This window comes from Dromiciops gliroides, chromosome 2, assembly GCF_019393635.1.
Source record: "Dromiciops gliroides isolate mDroGli1 chromosome 2, mDroGli1.pri, whole genome shotgun sequence".
NCBI classification, from domain to species: domain Eukaryota; kingdom Metazoa; phylum Chordata; class Mammalia; order Microbiotheria; family Microbiotheriidae; genus Dromiciops; species Dromiciops gliroides.
Window position 1 is genome coordinate 675,486,027 of NC_057862.1, and position 20,351 is coordinate 675,506,377.

Here is a 20,351-nt window from a genome sequence, read left to right on the forward strand (position 1 = left end):
TTACCTGGTTAAAGTTAGAAAAGGGGTACTTAGGAGCTTAAAGACATCCATTTGAAAATTTAAAAGGAAAAAAAAAACCAGGTACTTAGCAGGTACTTTGAAATAAAAAGGGACAGGGACATAGGAGAAATGTAAATTTTTTTTACCCAACTTGTTTTGCAGTGAATATCAGAAGATTGAAGGGTTCAGCACCCCTTCATGGTCAACCATACTGTGACAGTTAAAACTAAATGTGTGGTCACCTTACCTGTCCCCCAGTGTGGGGAAAGCTAGCTAGGATTTACTTATAAATTAGAAGCTTCAGCAACACTTTAGGCACTAAGCATTTATTAAAGTATAGTAGAGGCTAGCAAGGAGAGAACATGTGTCTCTGAAAGAATAGGAAACCCCAGCTAAGGTCTAAAGGAGAGAGAGAGAGAAGAAAAAGCTGCCTCCACCTAGCAGATCCAGGCTACCAAGAGGAAGATCCTGTGTCTTTCCAAGTGGAAGCTCCCTGTGGTTCAAGAAGAAGAGGCCATTCCAACACACTGCTCCAAGGTAATTGGCTGGTAGTATTTGACTCCATTGATTGACATGACTTAAAGGCAGTCCATGAACAGAATGTGCTGAGGTCAGAGTTCAGATCCTCTGGCAGGAACAAGGTTTTGTGAGGTAACTTCCAGAAGCTGGCTTGCCCTTAGAAAGGTCAACCCATGCTCTCTCAACAGAGGGGGGAAGAGGGCTGGTAATAATATTCTCACAACAGTAAGTCAATTTCCTGACCCTATTCTAGACTGTCTTCCTCAACAGATTGGCCCCTCTATCATCCCACTCTCTTACCAGGACTTTTTATAGTAGGAAAAACCAAGAAACAAAGTGATTACTGATCAATTGGATAATGGCTAAAGAAATAGGGGGCAGCTAGGTGGCACAGTGGATAAAGCACTGGCCCTGGATTCAGGAGGACCTGAGTTCAAATCCAGCCTCAGACACTTGACACTTACTAGCTGTGTGACCCTGGGCAAGTCACTTAACCCTCATTGCCCCACAAAAACAAAAAAAAAAACACAAAAAACAAAAACAAAGAAATAATAAGTGTTTGAATGCCATAAAATATTGAGGAGTAATGACAAAAAGCAGGATTTCAGAAAATTCATTACATTTATAGGATTTTATAAAAAGGTTGAAATTTAGATTTAATTAACAGGGGAAGCCTTATCTCCAGGATGACTGTTCCAAAGTACAGTCAAGTATGAGCTCTAGGTGAAGCTCTTTCCACAAACACTGCTTTTAAGCCCTTTCACTCCAGTATCAATTTTGTCTACTCACCACTAGCCTCCAGACAAATAGCCTTGGGGCACATTTGTTAAGTCTTTTCTCCACAGTGATAATAAGGATATGATGTCTGCCTGAAAGCATTCCCACATTGAGTTCATATACAGCTGCTCATAAAAATGAATTATCGGGGGTTAGGTAGGTGACACAGTGGATAAAGCACTGGCCTTGGATTCAGGAGGACCTGAGTTCAAATCCAGCCTCAGACACATCACACTAGCTGTGTGACCCAGGGCAAGTGACTTAACCCTTACTGACCTGCCCCCAAAAAAAAAGAATTATCTAATTTTGAACAAGCTCTAAACAACTACTGAATGCACTTCCTTATTTGTCACAGGGAAAAGATTTCTACTCAATAGGAATTCTCAGATGGGAAATAAGAGATTATGGCCTCAAAGTCTTGTCACATTGATTATATTCCCAGTGTTGCTTTGCAGTATGGATTCCCTGATGTGCGGAAAGATGTGAGTTCTGTATGAAAACCTCCACACTGATTATATTCATAAGGTTTCTATCCAGGGTAGATTCTCTGATGTGCAGCAAGACAGAAACTCAATGTGAAAGCCTTTCAGAATGGTTACATCCATAAGGTTTCTTCCCAATGTGGATTGAATGATGTTTAACAAGTTGTTAGTTCTGTGTAAAAGTCTTTCCACACTGATTACACTCATAAGGTTTCTCTCTAGTGTGGATTCTCTGATGTGCAGCAACTTGTGAGTTCCGTGTAAAAGCCTTTCCACACTGATTACATTCATAATGTTTCTCTCCAATTGTGGATTCTCCTATGCTTAGCAAGATGGGAACTCTATATGAAAGCCTTTCCACACTGATTATATCCTTAAGGGTTCTTTCCAGTGTGGATTCTCTGATGTGCTGCAAGATGTGAGTTCTCTGTGAAAGTCTTTCCACACTGATTACATCCATAAGGTTTCTCTCCAGTGTGAATTCTCTGATGTGCAGCAAGACTAGCACTCTTCAGGAAAATCTTTCCACACTGATCAAAATCATAAGGTTTCTCTCCAGTGTGGATTCGTTGATGTGCAACAAGTTGAGAGTTCTGTGTAAAAGCCTTTCCACACTGATTACATTCATAAGGTTTCTCTCCAGTGTGGATTCTCCTATGCTTAGCAAGACTGGAACTCTCTGTGAAAGTCTTTTCACACTGATTGCATTCATAAGGTTTCTCTCCAGTGTGGATTCTCTGATGTGCTGCAAGATATGAGTTCTGTGTGAAAGCTTTTCCACACTGATTACATTCATAAGGTTTCTCTCCAGTGTGGATTCTCTGATGTGCTGCAAGATTTGAAATATGTGTGAAAGCTTTTCCACACTGATTACATTCATAAGGTTTTTCTCCAGTGTGTATTCTCTGATGTGCTGCAAGATGTGATTTCTCTGTGAAGGCCTTTCCACAATGATTGCATTCATAAGGTTTCTCTCCAGTGTGGATTCTCCTATGCTTAGCAAGACTGGAACTCTCTGTAAAAGCCTTTCCACACTGATTACATTCATAAGGTTTCTCTCCAGTGTGGATTCTCCTATGCTTAGCAAGACTGGAGTTCTCAGTGAAAGTCTTTCCACATTGATTACATCCAAAAGGTTTCTCTCCAGTGTGGATTCTCTGATGTGCTGCAAGATATGACTTCTGTGTAAAAGCTTTTCCACACTGATTACATTTATAGGGTTTCTCTGCAGTGTGGATTCTCCTATGCATAGAAAGACTGCAACTGAATGTGAAAGTCTTTCCACACTGGCTACATTCATAAAGATGTTTCTTTCCAGTGCGCATTCTCTGATGTGCAGCAAGAGCTGATTTCTGTGTGAAAGACTTTCCACAATGACTACATTCATAAGGTTTCTCTCCTGTGTGGATTCTCTGATGTGCAGCAAGATTTGATTTCTGCGTGAAGGACTTTCCACAATGACTACATTCATAAGGTTTCTCTCCTGTGTGGATTCTCTGATGTGCAGCGAGATGTGATTTCTCTGTGAAGGCCTTTCCACACTGATTACATTCATAAGGTTTCTCTCCAGTGTGGATTCTCCTATGCTTAGCAAGAGTGTAACTCTCTGTAAAAGCCTTTCCACACTGATTACATTCATAAGGTTTCTCTCCATTGTGGGTTCTCCTATGCATAGCAAGACTGTAACTGAATGTGAAAGTCTTTCCACACTGGTTACATTCATAAGGTTTCTCTCCAGTGTGGATTCTCTGATGTACTGCAAGATATGAGTTCTGTGTGAAAGCTTTTCCACACTGATTACATTCATAAGGTTTCTTTGTAGTGTGGATTCTCCTATGCATAGAAAGACTGCAAGTGAATGTGAAAGTCTTTCCACACTTGTTACATTCATAAGGTTTCTCTCCAGTGTGGATTCTCTGATGTTCAGCAAGATTTGATTTCTGTGTGAAGGCCTTTCCACAATGGTTACATTCATAAGGTTTCTCTCCAGTGTGGATTTTCTGATGTGCAACAAGAGTGGATTTCTGTGTGAAAGCCTTTCCGCACTGATTACATTCATAAGGTTTCTCTCCAGTGTGGATTCTCTGATGTGCAGCAAGACGGGAGCTCTCAATGAAAGCCTTTCCACACTGATTACATTTATAAGGTTTCTCTCCAGTGTGGATTCTCTGATGTACAGCAAGATGTGATTTCTGTGTGAAACCCTTTCCACAATGATTACATTCATAAGGTTTCTCTCCAGTGTGGATTCTCTGATGTGCAACAAGACTGAAACTGAATGTGAAAGTCTTTCCACATTGATTACAGCCATAAGGTTTCTCTCCAGTATGGATTCTCTGATGTGCTGCAAGACTGGATCGTACTGTGAAAGCTTTTCCACATTTATTACAACCATAAGGTTTCTCTCCAGGGTCAATTCTTTGATGTGCAGCAAGACTGCTCATTCCCTTATGAATTCTTATTCCATTCTCTTCCTTTACCAACATCTGCACTGCAATTTGAGGGAACAAAGAAGTTAGAATCAGGATAAACTCACTATGCCTGGCAGGATGAGGAGCAATGAGCTACCATGTTAGAAGCACAGAGTAACCAGAGGGAAAAGGTCCTTACCCACAGAAAGCAGGTTCTGGACATTCTCCAGCATGACCTCCTTGTAGAGCTCTTTCTGACAATGGTCCAAGAGGCACCACTCCTCCCTGGTGAAATCCACAACCACATCCTGGAATGTCACCAACTCCTAAACCGTGAAAACTCACACAATTTAGAGCTGAAAAAGACTGCAGAATTCATCTAGTCCAACCCTCATCAACTTAGAGAGAGAAACTGAAGCACAGAAGGAATTTGCCCCAAACTCCTATAATCTTGATGAGTGTCAGAGACAGCACTTGTGACTATATCCTATAAGAACCCAATGGAATATTGAGAAAAAACATTCTTTATGTGAAGTGAGAATTGTTTTGGAATAATAAATGTTGAAGAAATGTCTTAGTATGAGATGATTTTTCCCACAGACTGAGAGAGAAGGTATGTACTAGATGAGTGAAGTATGAGAGTCTATGAAGAAGAAAGCAAAGGGTGTGAAATTTCTCCTCACCAGAAGGGATGTTACATGTCATAAGGGGAATGATATGAAATTTTATAAAAAGTTTGTGAGAAATTTTCAAATATTGTGTACTCTGGGGTGAAAAAAAATTACTAGTAATCACTGAGAAGAGAACAAAGAAAAAGACCCAAGTTAATTTCATAAAAGGTTAAAATAAATTCATACCTAACTATGAGGGGGATGTTTTACCCCCTTTTTATGCAGGTCAATGAGGATTTACCCCAGGTGACACAGCTAGTAAGTGTCAAGTGTCTGAGGCCAGATTTAAAATCAGGTCCTTATGAAGGGGATTCTTAAGAAATATTGTTTACAAGACAGCTAGGTGGCACAATGGATAGAGCACTGGCCCAGGATTCAGTAGGACCTTGTTACAAATCTGGCCTCATAACTTGACACTTGTTAGCTGTATGACCCTGAGTAAGTCACTTAACCTTCATTGCCTCTATAATATATATTATACATATATTGTGTATGTGTATATATAATACATACGTTGCATGTATATACATATATACATACACACACGTATACATATACACACATACACATATATATACACACACACACACAATCACATACATATATCTTGCAATCTGTGCTGAAGAGAGAGTTGTGGGACTGTTTCCAGAATAGTGAGGAAAAGTTATATATTGTAATATTGAGGGTTTGGGGTAACATGGAGGATGATGTGTCATAGCCAAAGACATCTTACATCTCTGCTTTATGATTGCTTTCAATAGGTAATGGAATATATTCTTTCATGTTAATATTTATTTATATAGAAATAAGAATAACTATGATGGGGAAAGGAGGTTGGGACATGGAACTAATCCATAAGACACTGACAATTTATTTAGGAAAAACAAATTATCTCAACATGCCCCATAAGCTTTAGAATATTTGGGACTAAGAGTCAAGGAAGAGAAACAGTTGAGAAGCAGACTAATGGATAATATAAAAGAGAGCAGCTCCATCTGCAAATCTTTTGATGCTTGGGAAGGGTCATTTATTTTTCCCATTGGCTACATGCAAAACATGAGTTTGGCCAATGCACCTGGTTTTTGATGGTCTTCCATTTCAATCAGAATGTTATGATCTACTCTTTGAGGTTCACTTATTTTGGAGTAATACTTTTTTTCTCTTGTTAAATAATCTTTACTAAAATAATATATTTATTTATTTATTCAACCTAATTTTTCAATCTCTATTTGTTTAGTTATTTACTTGTTATGTCATGGTTAGCGTCTTTATTTAAAGTTCTAAGTTCCAAATTCTTCCCCTCCTTTCCTCCCTTCCTCCCTGAGGCAGCAAGTCATCAGATATAGGATATCCATGAGCAATCATGTAAAACCACTACTCTATTAATCATTTTGTATAAGAAAACATGATTTAAAAAAATGGAAGTGAAAAATAGCATGCTTCAGTCTGTGTTCAATCAATAGGATTCAAACAGTTTCTTTGGAGGTGGAGAGTATGCTTTCTCCTTAGTCCTTTGGGATTGTTCTGGATCACTGTGCAGCAATTCTTTTTCCATACAGATAAACATATCTACACGTTTTTGCCATTTATATTTTTTCCTCAAAATATGTGATTGTGGCACAGTGCATAAAGCACCAGCCCTGGATTCAGGAGGACCCGAGTCCAAATCCATCCTTAGAAAATTGACGCTAATTGTATGACCCTAAGGAAGTCATTTAACCCTCCTTGACCCACAAAAAAAGCCCACCAAAAATATGTAATTTATGGTCTATTTGTAACCTATGTTTCTCATTGTTTCCTTTATTTCTATTATTGAAAATTGGAGCAATTAAGGAAGTCTTTAACCACGTTTTTTTTCCAGCTTGCCCACACAATTAAGGCCACCATTTTAATGACTGATAAACAACCTATTAAAACCATTAATCCATCCAACCCTTCTTTAAATCTATTAAATCCCTAAATTGTTCTTATCAGTAGCTCTTCTACATCTTTTTCATTCTCCCTCTTCCCTCATGCTGACTGCACCACCATGGGGAGATCATGTACTCCAAATCTCCACAGAAGGAGAGGGTCAGCTCATATATCTCCCCATTTCTTGCCTGGGTACACTACCTATTTGTACAAAAATATTTATAGTAGCTTTTTGTGGTGCCTAAAAATTGGAAATCAAAGGGGTGCCTGTCAATTGGGCAATGGTTAAACATGATGTTGTATATGATGGTGATGGAATATTATGGTACTATAAGAAATGATAAGCACGATGGTTTCAGAAAGGCCTGGAAAGACTTGTATGAACTGATGTATAGTGAAGTGAACAGAAGCAAGAGAACATTGTGCACAGAGACAGAAATATTGTGGGATGAAGAACTGTGAATGACTTAACTATTCTCAACAGTGCAATTATCCAAGACAATCCCGAAGGACTCATGATGAAGCATACTATCCTCCTCCAGAGAAAGAACTGATTATAATGAAACACAGAACAAAGCATACTATTTTTCACTTTTTTTCATTTTAAAAAATTTTATTTAAATTTTCTTATGCAATGAGTAATATGGTAATCTTTTACATAATTATACATGTATAACCTATATGTAATTGCCTACCACTTCACAGAGGGGAAGGAAGGAGGGATAAATATTGGAACCCAAAAGTATAAAGAAAAACAATGAGTGTCCATTTATTTGGGTGAACTAGCCCACTCTCCCAATCTAGGTCACAAGTACCAATACTAAAGGTGCCAAAACCCAGGAAAAGTTATCATCAGATAGATAAAAAGGAGGGCTGTCCATTTGGCTTTTCAATTCCCCAGCTGGGGTGTACTCCATCTTTTCTCCTGTTAGGAGCTCTCACTATCTGAGGTCGGCATAGCCAGGCTTCTTCTGGATTCTCTTTTCTCTACAGTCAGATGACTGCCTGACTTTAGAAACTCTAAGGTTTTTGTTGGCATCCAATTGGAGAAAGGTGTAGTCATCACTCCCTGAGGTCTAGCCCAATCCACAAGGAACAAGGAGAAAGCATTCTCTTTGATCTTCTCTCCCCTTGTATGTATCCTCAAAAAAGATGGACAAAACTGGACTTAGGTGAAAAGAAATTAATGATTTTCTATTTTAACACAACATCCATGATGAGCTTGCAATTCTTTGGTTGAGCTAGTCCACAGATCCAAGTCACAAGCCCCCCAACACAGGCTTCCTTCCCATCTCAGCAAAAACCTCACTTTCTGAAAACAAGCTTGTCTTGGTCCCTGACACTGCTAGAGCCTTCTCTCTGAGGGTGCCGGCCATCTCTATGGTAGAGACACACTGGATGCACCCAGCTGCTGCCATGTTATCTCCCAACTAGACAGTGAGCCCCTTGAAAGCACTGCCTGATATTGCTTAAACCTTCCTTTGCATCCCCAGTAGTTGACACAGGAGCCACTGTCTAAATGCTCATTTACTTGACCTAAGAATAAGAAAAGAGAGGGATGATTCAAAGAGATAGGAGAAGACTGGGGTGGTCTGAGGCAGAAGGAAATGAGTAGATCCAGGCAGACAATGTCAGCTCTACTGACAGCACTGCAGAGGACAATCTGTGTTTCACAGGATAGAGCTTCCTTGGCTCTGTTGGATTCCACCTTTGCTGATGCTGGTCAGCTCTGTGAATAGGCAGCACTCACCTGGGATGAGGGTCTCTGGGTGCCAGGGGCCATTCCCTCTGGCTCCAGGCTCTCTCCTTGGAATAGGCTTTGGTTGTCTGCAAGCTGACCTGGGGAGGGAGAAGGATCTCAGAGTGAGGGAGACATTGTTTTGTCCTTTTCTTCCTAGGATAGATACAGGCCAACCCAGAAATTATAGAGCTTGAAGTCTCTGAGCACTTACAAAGGCCCTGCCCTCCAAGGACAGACTCTAACCAGAATGGAAGGGCAGCAGAGTGGGTAAGGCTTGGAAGTGAACGTGGTCTGAACAGGAAGGGGACTTGCCATCCTCTCTAATTCCTTCCTTTTGCCCTCATGCCCCTCCCCCATCCTCCTGCAGACACCCAAGAGGCAGAAGGGGCTTGGGATCCCAGATGGGAAGAGACCTGGCAGTGGCGCATTGACCCCAGACATAGAGCTCTACCTCCATCTGATAGTAGGGGTGAGATATGTAGCCCAGGCAACTGTGACCTGTGGAACTTAAAATTATATGTGGTCACCTTATTTCTGGCCCAAGTTTAGGGATAATTAGGTGGGGTTTCTAATATATTGCTACTTATAAATTAGAAGCTTTAGCACCAGTTTGGGGCATTAAGCATTTATTAAAGCATACCAAATATTAGTCAGGAAAGAACACTTGGCTCAGAAAGTTAAGATGGCCTACTTAGCAAAGAGGAGAGAGAGAGCTCAGCCTGGCCTCCTTCTTCCTCCAAGTCTTCTACCATGAGCAAGTATGAGAGCCTCACTACCTACCTCCCACTCTCAGGGAGAGATGGCTCTGCCACCCAGCTCCAAGCCAATAGGCTAGCATTCTTGGAAATCTATTGGTTTATTGGACTTGAGGGTGGTCCATGAGCAGAAAGTGCTGAGGTCAGAGTTCCGAGAACATACCTTCTGAGGGCAAGGGTTTCAAGTAGGTGTGCTTTTTATTGAGTCTACTTTAAGTGAGTTAATCAGCAAAGTCGATCCCATCAACCTTAATATTATCCCCTCAAGTGGGGGCCTCTGGGCATCCAAAAACCCATTATTTTCTCACAAACCCCCTGTGCTTCTATAAAAAACATGGTTTCAGATGATGGAGGAAAGGCAGTGAGCTCTCTAACTCATGACACAATCACTCCAAAAACGTCAAATAATGCCACAAGACGATGCCTGGAGCAGCAAAATCCAGAGAAGAATGTGCTGAAATCACCTTCTAACTAAGAATGGCTTGGAGGGTCTGAAGGAGGGACCTGCTGTGCTGAGGCAGGAGTGGAGCCCAACCCCTCAGTCACCATGACACAGATCTAGTCCCAGGAAGGCCTCCAGAGTAGGAGACCCCTAGAGCCTCTGCATCAGCTGAAGGACCAGTGTCATCTAGAACTAAGCTCACAGTCCAGTGAGAGGGCTGAGCCATTGGCATGGGGGAGACTACAGGGGTCTATGCTCGTGCTAAGGCAGAACTAGGGCTTTTCACCCCTGCTGGGGACCAGGAGGTGGGCTTGATTAGCAGTAGCCCAGGTGGGGGAGGGACACAGGCTCATCAGAGCTGTCAACTACAACACACAAAGCTGGTTGATTAGCAAGTTGGTCTGGGATCATCCATGGACCAGGGAACAGGCCAGGCCAGTGAAGAACCTGAACCTCTTTAAATCATACCACCTGCAACTTCTGAAGCTTGGGATACTGCAGCCTGGAAGACAACAAAACATGACATTTATCATTATAGACCCAACCTTCAAGTTGGTAGTATAGTCTTATTTTACCCTACCCATCTCTTTGTTCATTCTCTCTAAGGGGCTGATTTGGTCCTTCCTCCTCCCCTCTTCAGGTATGATAGTCCCCATCCTACCAGTCTCCCCTAGGTGTCAAGCAAGGACATCTCAGGAGATCTTTGAAATTTCAGTACATTAAAGAAAGATGTAGAACTTCCATTTCTCCATTATTTATGCTGCCTTGACTGCAGCAGCTCCTGTTTTTCATTGATTCCTATTGATTCATGGTGAGAAATAGACAAAAATCAAGAAATTGCCTTGAAAGGGACAACCTTTGTCTTAGGTAAAATTTTCCTTTGTCAAAAATTAAATATGTTTCAATTGCCTGTTTCCTACAAAAAAAAATAAACAGATCTGAGAAGTTAATCTTATATCTCCTATCATTTGTTTCCAGACCTATCCTCCTACCAAAAAACAAAACAAAACAAAACAAAAAACACACAACAAAAACCAGATCAGAGAACATGTCTAAAAATCAGATCAGAAACTGCCAGGAAAAGAAAAACACCATAATATCAATTTATTTTGTCCCAAGAATTACACATGATCATGCTGGATACTCCTTCCAAGGGAGCTCAAAGACTCCCTCTTTCTAAGGGTATTTAAGGTTTCTTTGCTTACTGGTTACTGGTTGATGTCAGTTTTATTAGCATGATAGAAATTAACCTAAAGTAAATATACACAGGCAGCTTAAAGACACAGGAAGGATTTACCAAAGACAAGGATGCCTAGATATTTTCTAGGGAGAAAGATAAGAGTTATTTGCTCTTTGGGGGAAAGAAGATACTTAAAGGGGACTCATTAGTTGAATTTTAGTCAAAAGGGGCATTTTCATTAGGGACTTCTCTGCTAGCTCTCTGGGTTCAGCCTGAAGTTTTAGTCACAAGCCATTTTCCAGGGTCTCATAAAATCCATTTGGATAATAAGGCAGCTCTAGCCAATCCAGGAGATCCATACATTCATGTTAACACCTTTCTCTGAAGCCTTTTCTCTGATTGACTCAGATTGGTTGTTATCACTTGAGCTTTATCCCCAGGAAACAAGGCAATACTTCTGCTCAGATGTTCCAATTTAAACCCTTGCTTCTCTGCTCCTGTATATTTCCTGTCTATACCCAGTCTCCTCATAAGACTAGGAGTTCCTTGAGGTCATGATTAAGGTCTCCTCTATCAGACTGGAAGTTCCCAAAGGGTTGATGACAGCGTCTCCCCCACACCAGACCAGGGCATGTGTTCATGGTTTGTATCTCTCACATCATGCCAATCTTTCATGCCAAACCCAAAGCTCTACATCCCCTTCCCCCAACTTATCCGGACCCATGTCCCTGGATCTCCCTCAGAGCAAACAGCACCAAAATAAGTATCCAGGATAAGAATGACCCTCTCCCACTTCTCCAGTTCATCATCCTGCTCTGTGTGAACAAGCCTATCAGAGTCCTCGAAATCACACCACTTAGGAGGACTACAAGTTCATAAGCCCCCTCTGCCTAACAGTTGCTTTGTAGGAAAAGAAGCCCCTTTATGCCCAAGACCTTTCTTGCTTTGGTACTGGCTCTGCTAAGTCCCTGGTCTCCTATCACTGGTAGATGGGACACTTGTCACCAAGCAGAAGATGCCCCTGGCTGGCTGGAGCCTGTGGTGAGAGCAGGAAACAAACCCTTGACTGTCACTACCCTCAGGAGGTATTGGGGATCTGCAGAGTGGGGACTCTCACAGCACCATGGATGCAGCTGACAACTGTAACTGTTAGTAGAATTGAGACATGCTGAGTGGTATAGAAAAAAGAATGCTGGGGCAGCTAGGTGGCACAGTGGATTAAAGCACTGGCCCTGGATTCAGGAGGACCTGAATTCAAATCTGGCTTCAGACACTTGACACTTACTAGCTGTGTGACCCTGGGCAAGTCACTTAACCCCCATTGCCCTGCAAAAAAAAAAAAAAAGAAAGAAACAAAAGAAAAAAGAATTCTGGGTCTGAAGTCTGAAAGACCAGAGTTCAATTCCTGCCTTAGACACTCCCTGGCAAGTCCCTTAACATCTGTCTGTTTCCTCACCTGTAAAATTGGAATAATTGCAGCTGTCTCACATGGTTGTGTTGTTCAAGTGACTTAACCTACATTAAGTTCTTTAAAAACCTTAAAGTGCTATTTCAACTCTATTTTTATTTCTCATCACAGAGATCCACCCTCATGGAGTTAGTCCCCTAGTCAAGTGAGAAAGATATTCAAGTCTCAGAGAGTCCCTGTTCTATTGGGGAAACTAACCTCAGTAGTTCTTGGGTATAAGAGGAGAGCAAAGAATCTGCCTTAGTGGACCCCCCAATCTGAAGGGCTGTGATAAAATAATGGAATTTGACAAATGCCCAGGCGCCCCACCTGACTGATTTAGTATTGTTTGAATTGGATGGAAGCCATACCTGGCTGGTCCTGAGTGACCTGTTCGTGTACTACTGACATCAGCAAGAGGCCACTCTCAACCAACAGTCTTGAAAGACCTCCCTTTTTGGGGAAGGAGAGTGTAAGGAGGAAGTGAACTGCTGCTCAGAAAAAAATTTGTGTTTTGGTAAGGAGGAATGAGAGTGGTAGCAGATGGAGGGGAGGGGCACCCTCTTAGTAGTTTGGACACCATGGTGAGAGATTTCACATGGGCTTCTAGGAAAGAATTGCTTTCTTTCTCTCTGGCTATACCATATTAGATCTGAGCTAGGATTTCCATACTATAAGGAATTGGTTCTCAACCTCTCTCTCTTCACTAACTCATAATATATATTTTAATAAATCTTTAAAAGTCTATACTCTTGCTGAATTTATCAGTGATTTTAGCCAGCTTTCCCCCAAGACTGGAGGCAGGGAGGGGGGGCAGATTAGAACCCACAATTTAGATTTTAACCTAGACAGGGCAAAATAATGGTTGCCTTCAGGGAGTCCTCAGGCTAAAAGGGTCAACAATTCTAGATAATGACTTCAATGATGAATGTTTCATTGAAAGCTACTTCTCAGCTCCCTGGGTTCATTTTTATAATTGATTCACACTTGCCTATCTGCAGCCTCCCTATGTGTCTGGCTTCTCCTCTGACATGGTGCCCCATCCTGCCTCATCTCTGTGGTTGACCTAATGCCCTCTGGCCTTTGATAAGGGTGGATTTGTGTTCATGTCTGGGCATCCATCATCACAATTGAGGTTACCACACAATCCATACTTCTGCCACCAAATATTCTCTTGTGTTTCTAGTCTCCTTCACAATTAGATTCTGCCATCTCTCCCTGGACATCATGCCAACAGCTTAAAGCCAGTTCAACACATATTTAAGACCCAATGAGACCAAGGCATGGCACTCTCCCCTGAGAATTCAAAGACACACAAAAAATGAGGCCTTTCCTCCTTTCAAGGATTGTACATAACTGCTGAGGGGAAATAATGGAGAAGGAAACAAAATCTCCTGACAGGCAATGGACACAAGGGATGGAAAGAGAAATTCTTTTTCAGATATAGCCCTTTATGCATTTTTTTTTGCTTACCCACACTAATTAGTTGAGGAGGAGGGGGGTGGTGAGAAGGAGGAGTAGGAGAAGGAGGAGGAGAAGAAGAAGAACATGCGAACCACCCTGCCCCAAGGACTGCCTTTTCATCATTCCACCCTCATGCTCTTCTACCTCACACTCCATTATTTTGCTCCCTCTTATGGTAGGAAATGGAGGTTGTATCCTACATGACTTTTTTCTTCCCTATCTATCTCTCTTTGGACTCCTTGACCTTGAAGTCCAATTTAGCCTACACATTCCAACCTTTTGTATTGATGCCTTTTTGTCCTTACAACAGTCATCTTCCAAGTGAAAGTAAATGAAGTCAAACAGTTATAGAGTACCTACTAAATGTCAGACATCATGCTAAATGCTAGGAGTATAAAAATACTCCCTTTCTCATTCTTAGTGCCTTCGTTCTGCTGATTCTTGCCGATTTCCTGTATATGCATATGTTTAGGCATGTAAATATGTATATACATACACACATACAGGCAATTAGATATGTATGTGTACATATGCATATACATACATATATATGCATATGTTCCTTGTGAGTAATTATTTTTATGCTGTCTCCCTTATTAGAGTGGGAACTCCTTGAGAGCAAAGACTCTTTTTGTATTCCATAGTGCTTAGCACGGTTCCTGGTACATTGTAGGTGTTTAACAAATGCTTGTTGAATCAAAGACTGTCCTCAAAGAGCTCACAGTCTAATGTGGGAGACAATATACAAACAACAATGTACAAAACATTCTCCAGATTCAACCTTCTTTCATGGCAAAGAACTCTAACATGAAAATCTTATCTAACAATCTTCTCTCCTCATGGTCCCAAATCTCTCTTCCTTTAGAAGATTATTCTCCATTTTTTCCTCTCCAAGACCCTCACTGATTTCTTCATGACTCAGTTAGTGCCATGGTGTTTATCGTCTCTCCCTTCTGCTATCATACCTTGATAATGTTTGTAAAGGGCTTCACAAGTCTTATAACATCATAGAAATGCTATGGCACAGTGGATAAAGCATCAACCCTGGATTCAGGAGTACCTGAGTTCAAATCTGGCCTCAGATACTTGATGCTTACTAGCTGTGTGACCCTGGGCAAGTCATTTAACCCTCATTGCCCCACAAAACAAAGCAAAAAGAAAAAGAAACAATGAGCAGGGGGAGTTCAGAGAAACCTGGAAGGTCTTGCATGAACTGATGATGAGTGAGATCAGCAGAACCAGAAGAACATTATATCATCAACACTATGTGTTGATCAACTGTGATAGACTTGATTCTTCTCACCAATACAATGGTACAAGAAAGTACCAAAGGACTCATGATGGAAAAGGCTCTCCAAATCCAGAAAAAAAAAAGAACCGAACTGTGGAATATGGGGAAGGGGGGAAGGAGGGAGAAAAAATTTGAAATTAGAAATCTTATAAAAACAAATGTTGAAATCTATCTCTACATGTAACTGAAAAATAATAAAATAATTTTTATAATTAAAAACAAGAAATGTATAGGTGATATAAAAACAAAAATTATTAATAAAAATTTATTTTTAAAAAAAAGAGACTACATTTCAACAAAAGGTACCATAGAAAATGAAGCAATATTGATACTGAATCTATAGTCACCCAATACTATAGCATCTAAATGTTTTTTTAAAAGCTAAATATATTACAAGGGGAGATAGATAGCAGTACTATAATAATGGGGGGGGTCTTTAATCTTCACCTCTTAGAATTAGCTAAATCAAACGAAAAATAAATAATTGAAAAATCAAGGAAGTGAATAGAATTTTAAATGCTCCAGATATGATAGCTATCTAGAGATAATTGAATGGAAATAGAAAAGAATACAAAGGAAGAATGTAAAGGAAGGAAGTTTGGGAGTACCAATATTATAAGGCAGTAATTATCAAAAAAAATCTGGTATTGGCTAAATAGAAAGGTAGATCAATGGAATAGAGTAGGCATAAAATTTACAGCAAAAAAATAAATGTAAGAACCATGTATTTGACAAGCATTAAGACTTAAGATTTTGGGACAAGAACTCATTATTTGGGGAAAATTGTTGGGAAAACTGGAAAGTAGTATGGCAGAAACTGGACATAGACCAATATCTCACACTATTTACCAAGATAAGGTCAAAATAGATGCATCACCTAAATATAAAGAGAGATTTCACAAGAAAATTAGACCATGGAGCATATTATCTATCATACTTGTAGATAGGGGAAGAATTTATAATTAAGAGATAGCAAAGTCAGGTATGAAATAGATAATGGCAATTACATTAAATCTAAAAAAGGTTGTACAAATCAAACAAATGTAGCCAAGCTCAGAATGAAAGCAGAAAATTAGAGGAGGAAGAATTTTGTAGAGGGTTTCTCAGATAAAGGTTTCATACCTCAAAAGTATAAAGAACTTCATCAAATCTATAAGAATAAGTAATTCTCCATTTGATAAATGGTCAAAGGGTATGAACAAGCAGTTTTACAATGAAGAAATCAAAACAATTTATAGTCATATGAAAAAATGCTCTAAATAATTATAGATTAGAGAAATGCAAATTAAAACAATGATGAGATATCATTTTACACCTACTAAACTGGCTAAAATGATAGAAGGGGAAAGTGACAGATGTTGGAAGAAATGTTGGGACAAATTGGGACACATTCACTGTTGGTAGAATTATGAACTGATCCAGTGGAGCAATCTGGAATGATGCCTAAAGAATTATTAAACTACCTATACCCTTTGACAACAACACCACTACTCAATTTATTTCCAAAGACATATAGGGGAAAAGGAAAAGACCCATATGTTATAAAATGTTTATAGCACCTCTCTTTGTGGTGGCAAAGAACTGGAAATTATAAGGATATCCATTAATTGGGGAATGGCTGAGTAAGTTGTTTTATGATCATGAAGAAATATTGCTGTGTGCTATAAGAAATGATGAACTCAATGATTTTAGAAAAACATGGAAAGAATTGAATGAAATAATGAAGAGCAAAATGAGCAGAACTGAGAGTAAGAGCAATGTTTTAAGAATGGCTTTGGGTGAATGTTATTTTGACAATTATAAATGCCCAAGTTAACTACAAAGGACTTATGAGGAAAATGCTATCTGCATTCAGAGAAAAGAACTGATAGGCACAGATTAATTTTGCATATAAATACATATTTGTGTGTAATGACAGCTATCTCTAGGGCAGGGAGTAAGAAAAAAGAGAAAAAAGTTTACATAAATTTATCTTATATTTTAAAAGAGTAGCAAATTGTACATAAGAGATTTGTAGTTTCATGGGGAATCATTTTTTAAAAATTGTTATGGAAATGCTAATTTTGTTTCGTAAATTTAAAAAATTGCAAAAAAACTTTGAAAGATAGTTCCTAACACAGCTATGCACCTGCTCTGCACCTTACTGTCAGAGTTCCCTGGGGTTCAGTGATTTTCCCAGAATCACACAGCTTATATGTGTCAGAGGTGGAACTGAAGGCCCTGTCTTCTTGATTCACACAGGCTGGCTCTCTAGCCATTTATTACTCCCTGTTTCCTCTCATAAAGGACACAAATAATTTTTCAAAAAAAAAAACCAAAAAACCCAACCCAACACATGTATACAGAGACAATGTTATAAGACAACAAAACATGACATTTATCACAACAGACTCAAACTTCAAGTTGGGGGTATAGTCTTATTTTACCCTACCCATCTCTTAGTTCTTTCTCTCTAAGGGGCTGATTTGGTCCTTCCTCTCCTCCCCTCTTCAGGTATGACAGCTCCCATCCTGCCCTTCTCCCCTAGGTGCCAATCAAGGGCTTCTCAGGAGATCTTTGAAATTTCAGTACATTAAAGAAAGATGTAGAACTTCCATTTCTCCATTATTTATGCTGCCCTGACTGCTGCAGCCCCTGTTTTTCATTGATTCCTATCAACTCATGGTGAGAAATAGACAAAAGTCAAGAAATTGCCTTGAAAGGGAGAACCTTTGTCTTAGGAAAAATTTTCCTTTGTCAAAAACTAAATGAAATGTTTCTATTGCCTGCCTGTCTTCCTAACCATATATATATATATATATATGAGATCATTTTTTAGACTAAACTTCAACTAATGAGTCCCCATTCAGTATCTTCAGCAGCTTAAAGATGTAGGAAGGGTTTACCAAAGACAAGGATGCCTAGATATTTGCTAAGGAGAAAGATAAGATCTATTTGCTCTTTTAGCAATGGGGACTGAATGGGGACTCATTAGTTGAAGTTTAGTCAAAAGGGGCATTTTGATTTGTTTACTCTCTTGGGCTGAGAAGTTTGTAAATAGGGACTTCTCTGCTAGCTCTCTGGGTTCAGCCTGAAGTTTCAGTCAAAGGGCATTTTCCAGAGTCTCATAAAATCCATTTGGATAATAAGGCAGCTCCAGCCAATCCAGGTGATCCATACATTCATGTTAACACCTTTCTCTGAAGCCTTTTCTCTGATTGACTCAGATTGGTTGTTATCACTTGAGCTTTATCCTGGGAAACAAGGCAATACTTCTGCCCAGATGCTCCAAAACCTATTTAAGACCCAATGAGACCAAGGCATGGCACTCTCCTTTGAGAATTCAAAGACACACAAAAAATGAGACCTTTCCTCCTTTCAAGGATTTTACATAACTGCTATGGGGAAATAATGCAGAAGGAAAAAAAAAATCTCATGACAGGAAATGGACACAAGGGATGGAAAGAGAAATTTTTCAGATATAGCCCTGTAGGCATTTTTTTTGACTACCCACACTAATTCATTAACAAGGTTTTTTTTTCCCTTTTCTCTTGGTTTTGTCATTTGTAATTTGATCATGTGTAATTCTTGGGAGAAAATAAATTGGTTTTTGTGTGTGAGCAAGATTGGGGGTAGCAATATTTTTAGCCTCTCCACCCCTACCCCGAATTCCAAGGAGTCACTGAAACATTTTTCTTAATATGGGTAAGGAAGCCAATCAGTCAGCAAGTATTTATAGAGTGCTAACCAAGGGCAATTTGGCCTTCTAGCCTGCTTCACAGGCTAGGATTCCAACTCAGGCTTAGATCCACCTTCCCCCACAGCTAGGGGAATAAAGGTTTCTAGAGGAGTCTGGGTCCTTGCCTCCAGGCATGCAAAAGAAATACATGAGTAAGGATAGGAGAAAAGTGGAGAGAAAAGCTTAGTGTTAGAATTTGAAAAGGGGGCAGGAGTCAGAGGTTTCTCTGAAAAGGCATGGTTGGGAAAGGGGGGGATATTTATATTCCCTTGTGTGAGTGCCTTGCTTGCTCTTCTAATAAAAATAAAAATAGAAAATCCACAAAAACAAAGCATTAACATGATCTTACCCCCATTTGTCTGCTGAAACAGACTAAAATCAGAAAGAGGGTCCTTAGGGAGTTAAAAAACCCATTTGAAAATTGAAAGGGGAAACAGCTGGTACTTAGCACTACTTTGACATTTAAAAGGACGGGCACAGAGGAAGAGAGAGTTTCTTACCAACTGGAATATCAGAAGATTGAGGGTTGGAGTCCCTGGGTTGTCGCCAAACTGTTATATTTAAAATCTAACTGTTATGACTAAAAGTCTAATGTGTAGTTGCCTTAAATTTGAAGCTTACAGCATTAAGAATGTTACAGTATATTAGGAGTCAGTAAAGAGAAAAAGCCTCTCTCCCCTGGCCTGCTTCTTCTGCCACCCAGAGCTTGTCTCAGCAACCAAAGAGAGGGATTCTCAGTCTTCCTGAGTGGACGTTACCTTCAGGACCGGAAGAGGGGCGGTCCCCACACACAGCTCAAAGGTAATTGGCTGGTAGCATTGATCGAAAAGACTTACAGACAGTTCTATGAATAATGACAATTTCCAGACACCAAGCCACATGCTTTCTCCTCAGGGGGTATTGCCCTGGTTCTCACAATGTCTTTCTCAGCAGGGGGGCGGCACCCCGATTCCCACAACAAAGTCCGGGAAATGTGCTTTTAAACCCCGAGACTACCATTAGAAGCAGAAAGAGATAGTTCCTCCCCCCAAAGAAATTACTTGATAATGGGGATAGACAACACAGTAAAAGAAGCTGAAAGGAGGGAAGGGGTGGGGGAGAACAGAACCAAGTTCAAAAGGAAGCCCAGAAAACAGGACAGCTGTAAAAATTTCCTTATTTTAGCTAGGCTGTGAGAACTACAAAATTTACTGAGAACTGATTCCCCACCCAGTCCCCCTTTTCCCAGACAAATTAATTGCCTTGGGCCAGTCTTTGTCATTTCCAGACTCCAGATGGACTTATGGACCTTCCCCCAAACAATCCCCTACCAAATATTCCCAGGCTTACTTCCTGGACTTTAGGTTATTATGTAAAAAGATTCATTTACATTAAATAGTTTCTGTCTCTGAGACAGTTTAATAGCTCCCTTTTTGTTCTGTTACCCCATTAAAAACCCTGTCTTCTGTTCCCATCTTTGGATATTCCTAGCTTCAGAGCTTTGTGATACCTCTGCCCCAATTAAAGATCTTATTTCTCCTATATTGATTGTTTCTTTAATTT

The 20,351-nt window shown here is 40.0% G+C and overlaps 1 protein-coding gene across 3 annotated transcripts; it reads right to left on the bottom strand.

Annotated features, from left to right (window-relative positions):
• Positions 1-1,082: 1,082 nt before the first annotated feature.
• LOC122743573 (zinc finger protein 420-like) lies at positions 1,083-19,518 on the bottom strand. 3 transcript variants are annotated; one of them, XM_043988630.1, is made up of 5 exons: positions 19,310-19,518; positions 10,181-10,211; positions 8,522-8,610; positions 4,389-4,515; positions 1,083-4,269 (listed from the first exon to the last, which is right to left on the bottom strand). In XM_043988630.1, exons 3-5 carry the CDS (start codon positions 8,552-8,554, stop codon positions 2,153-2,155), a joined length of 2,277 nt encoding a protein of 758 aa, XP_043844565.1. In that variant the 5' UTR covers positions 8,555-8,610; positions 10,181-10,211; positions 19,310-19,518; the 3' UTR covers positions 1,083-2,152. The 3 variants fall into 3 exon arrangements, with proteins under 3 accessions (XP_043844565.1, XP_043844564.1, XP_043844566.1); XM_043988629.1 differs by having other exon boundaries at positions 10,178-10,211; XM_043988631.1 differs by lacking the exon at positions 10,181-10,211.
• Positions 19,519-20,351: the final 833 nt, after the last annotated feature.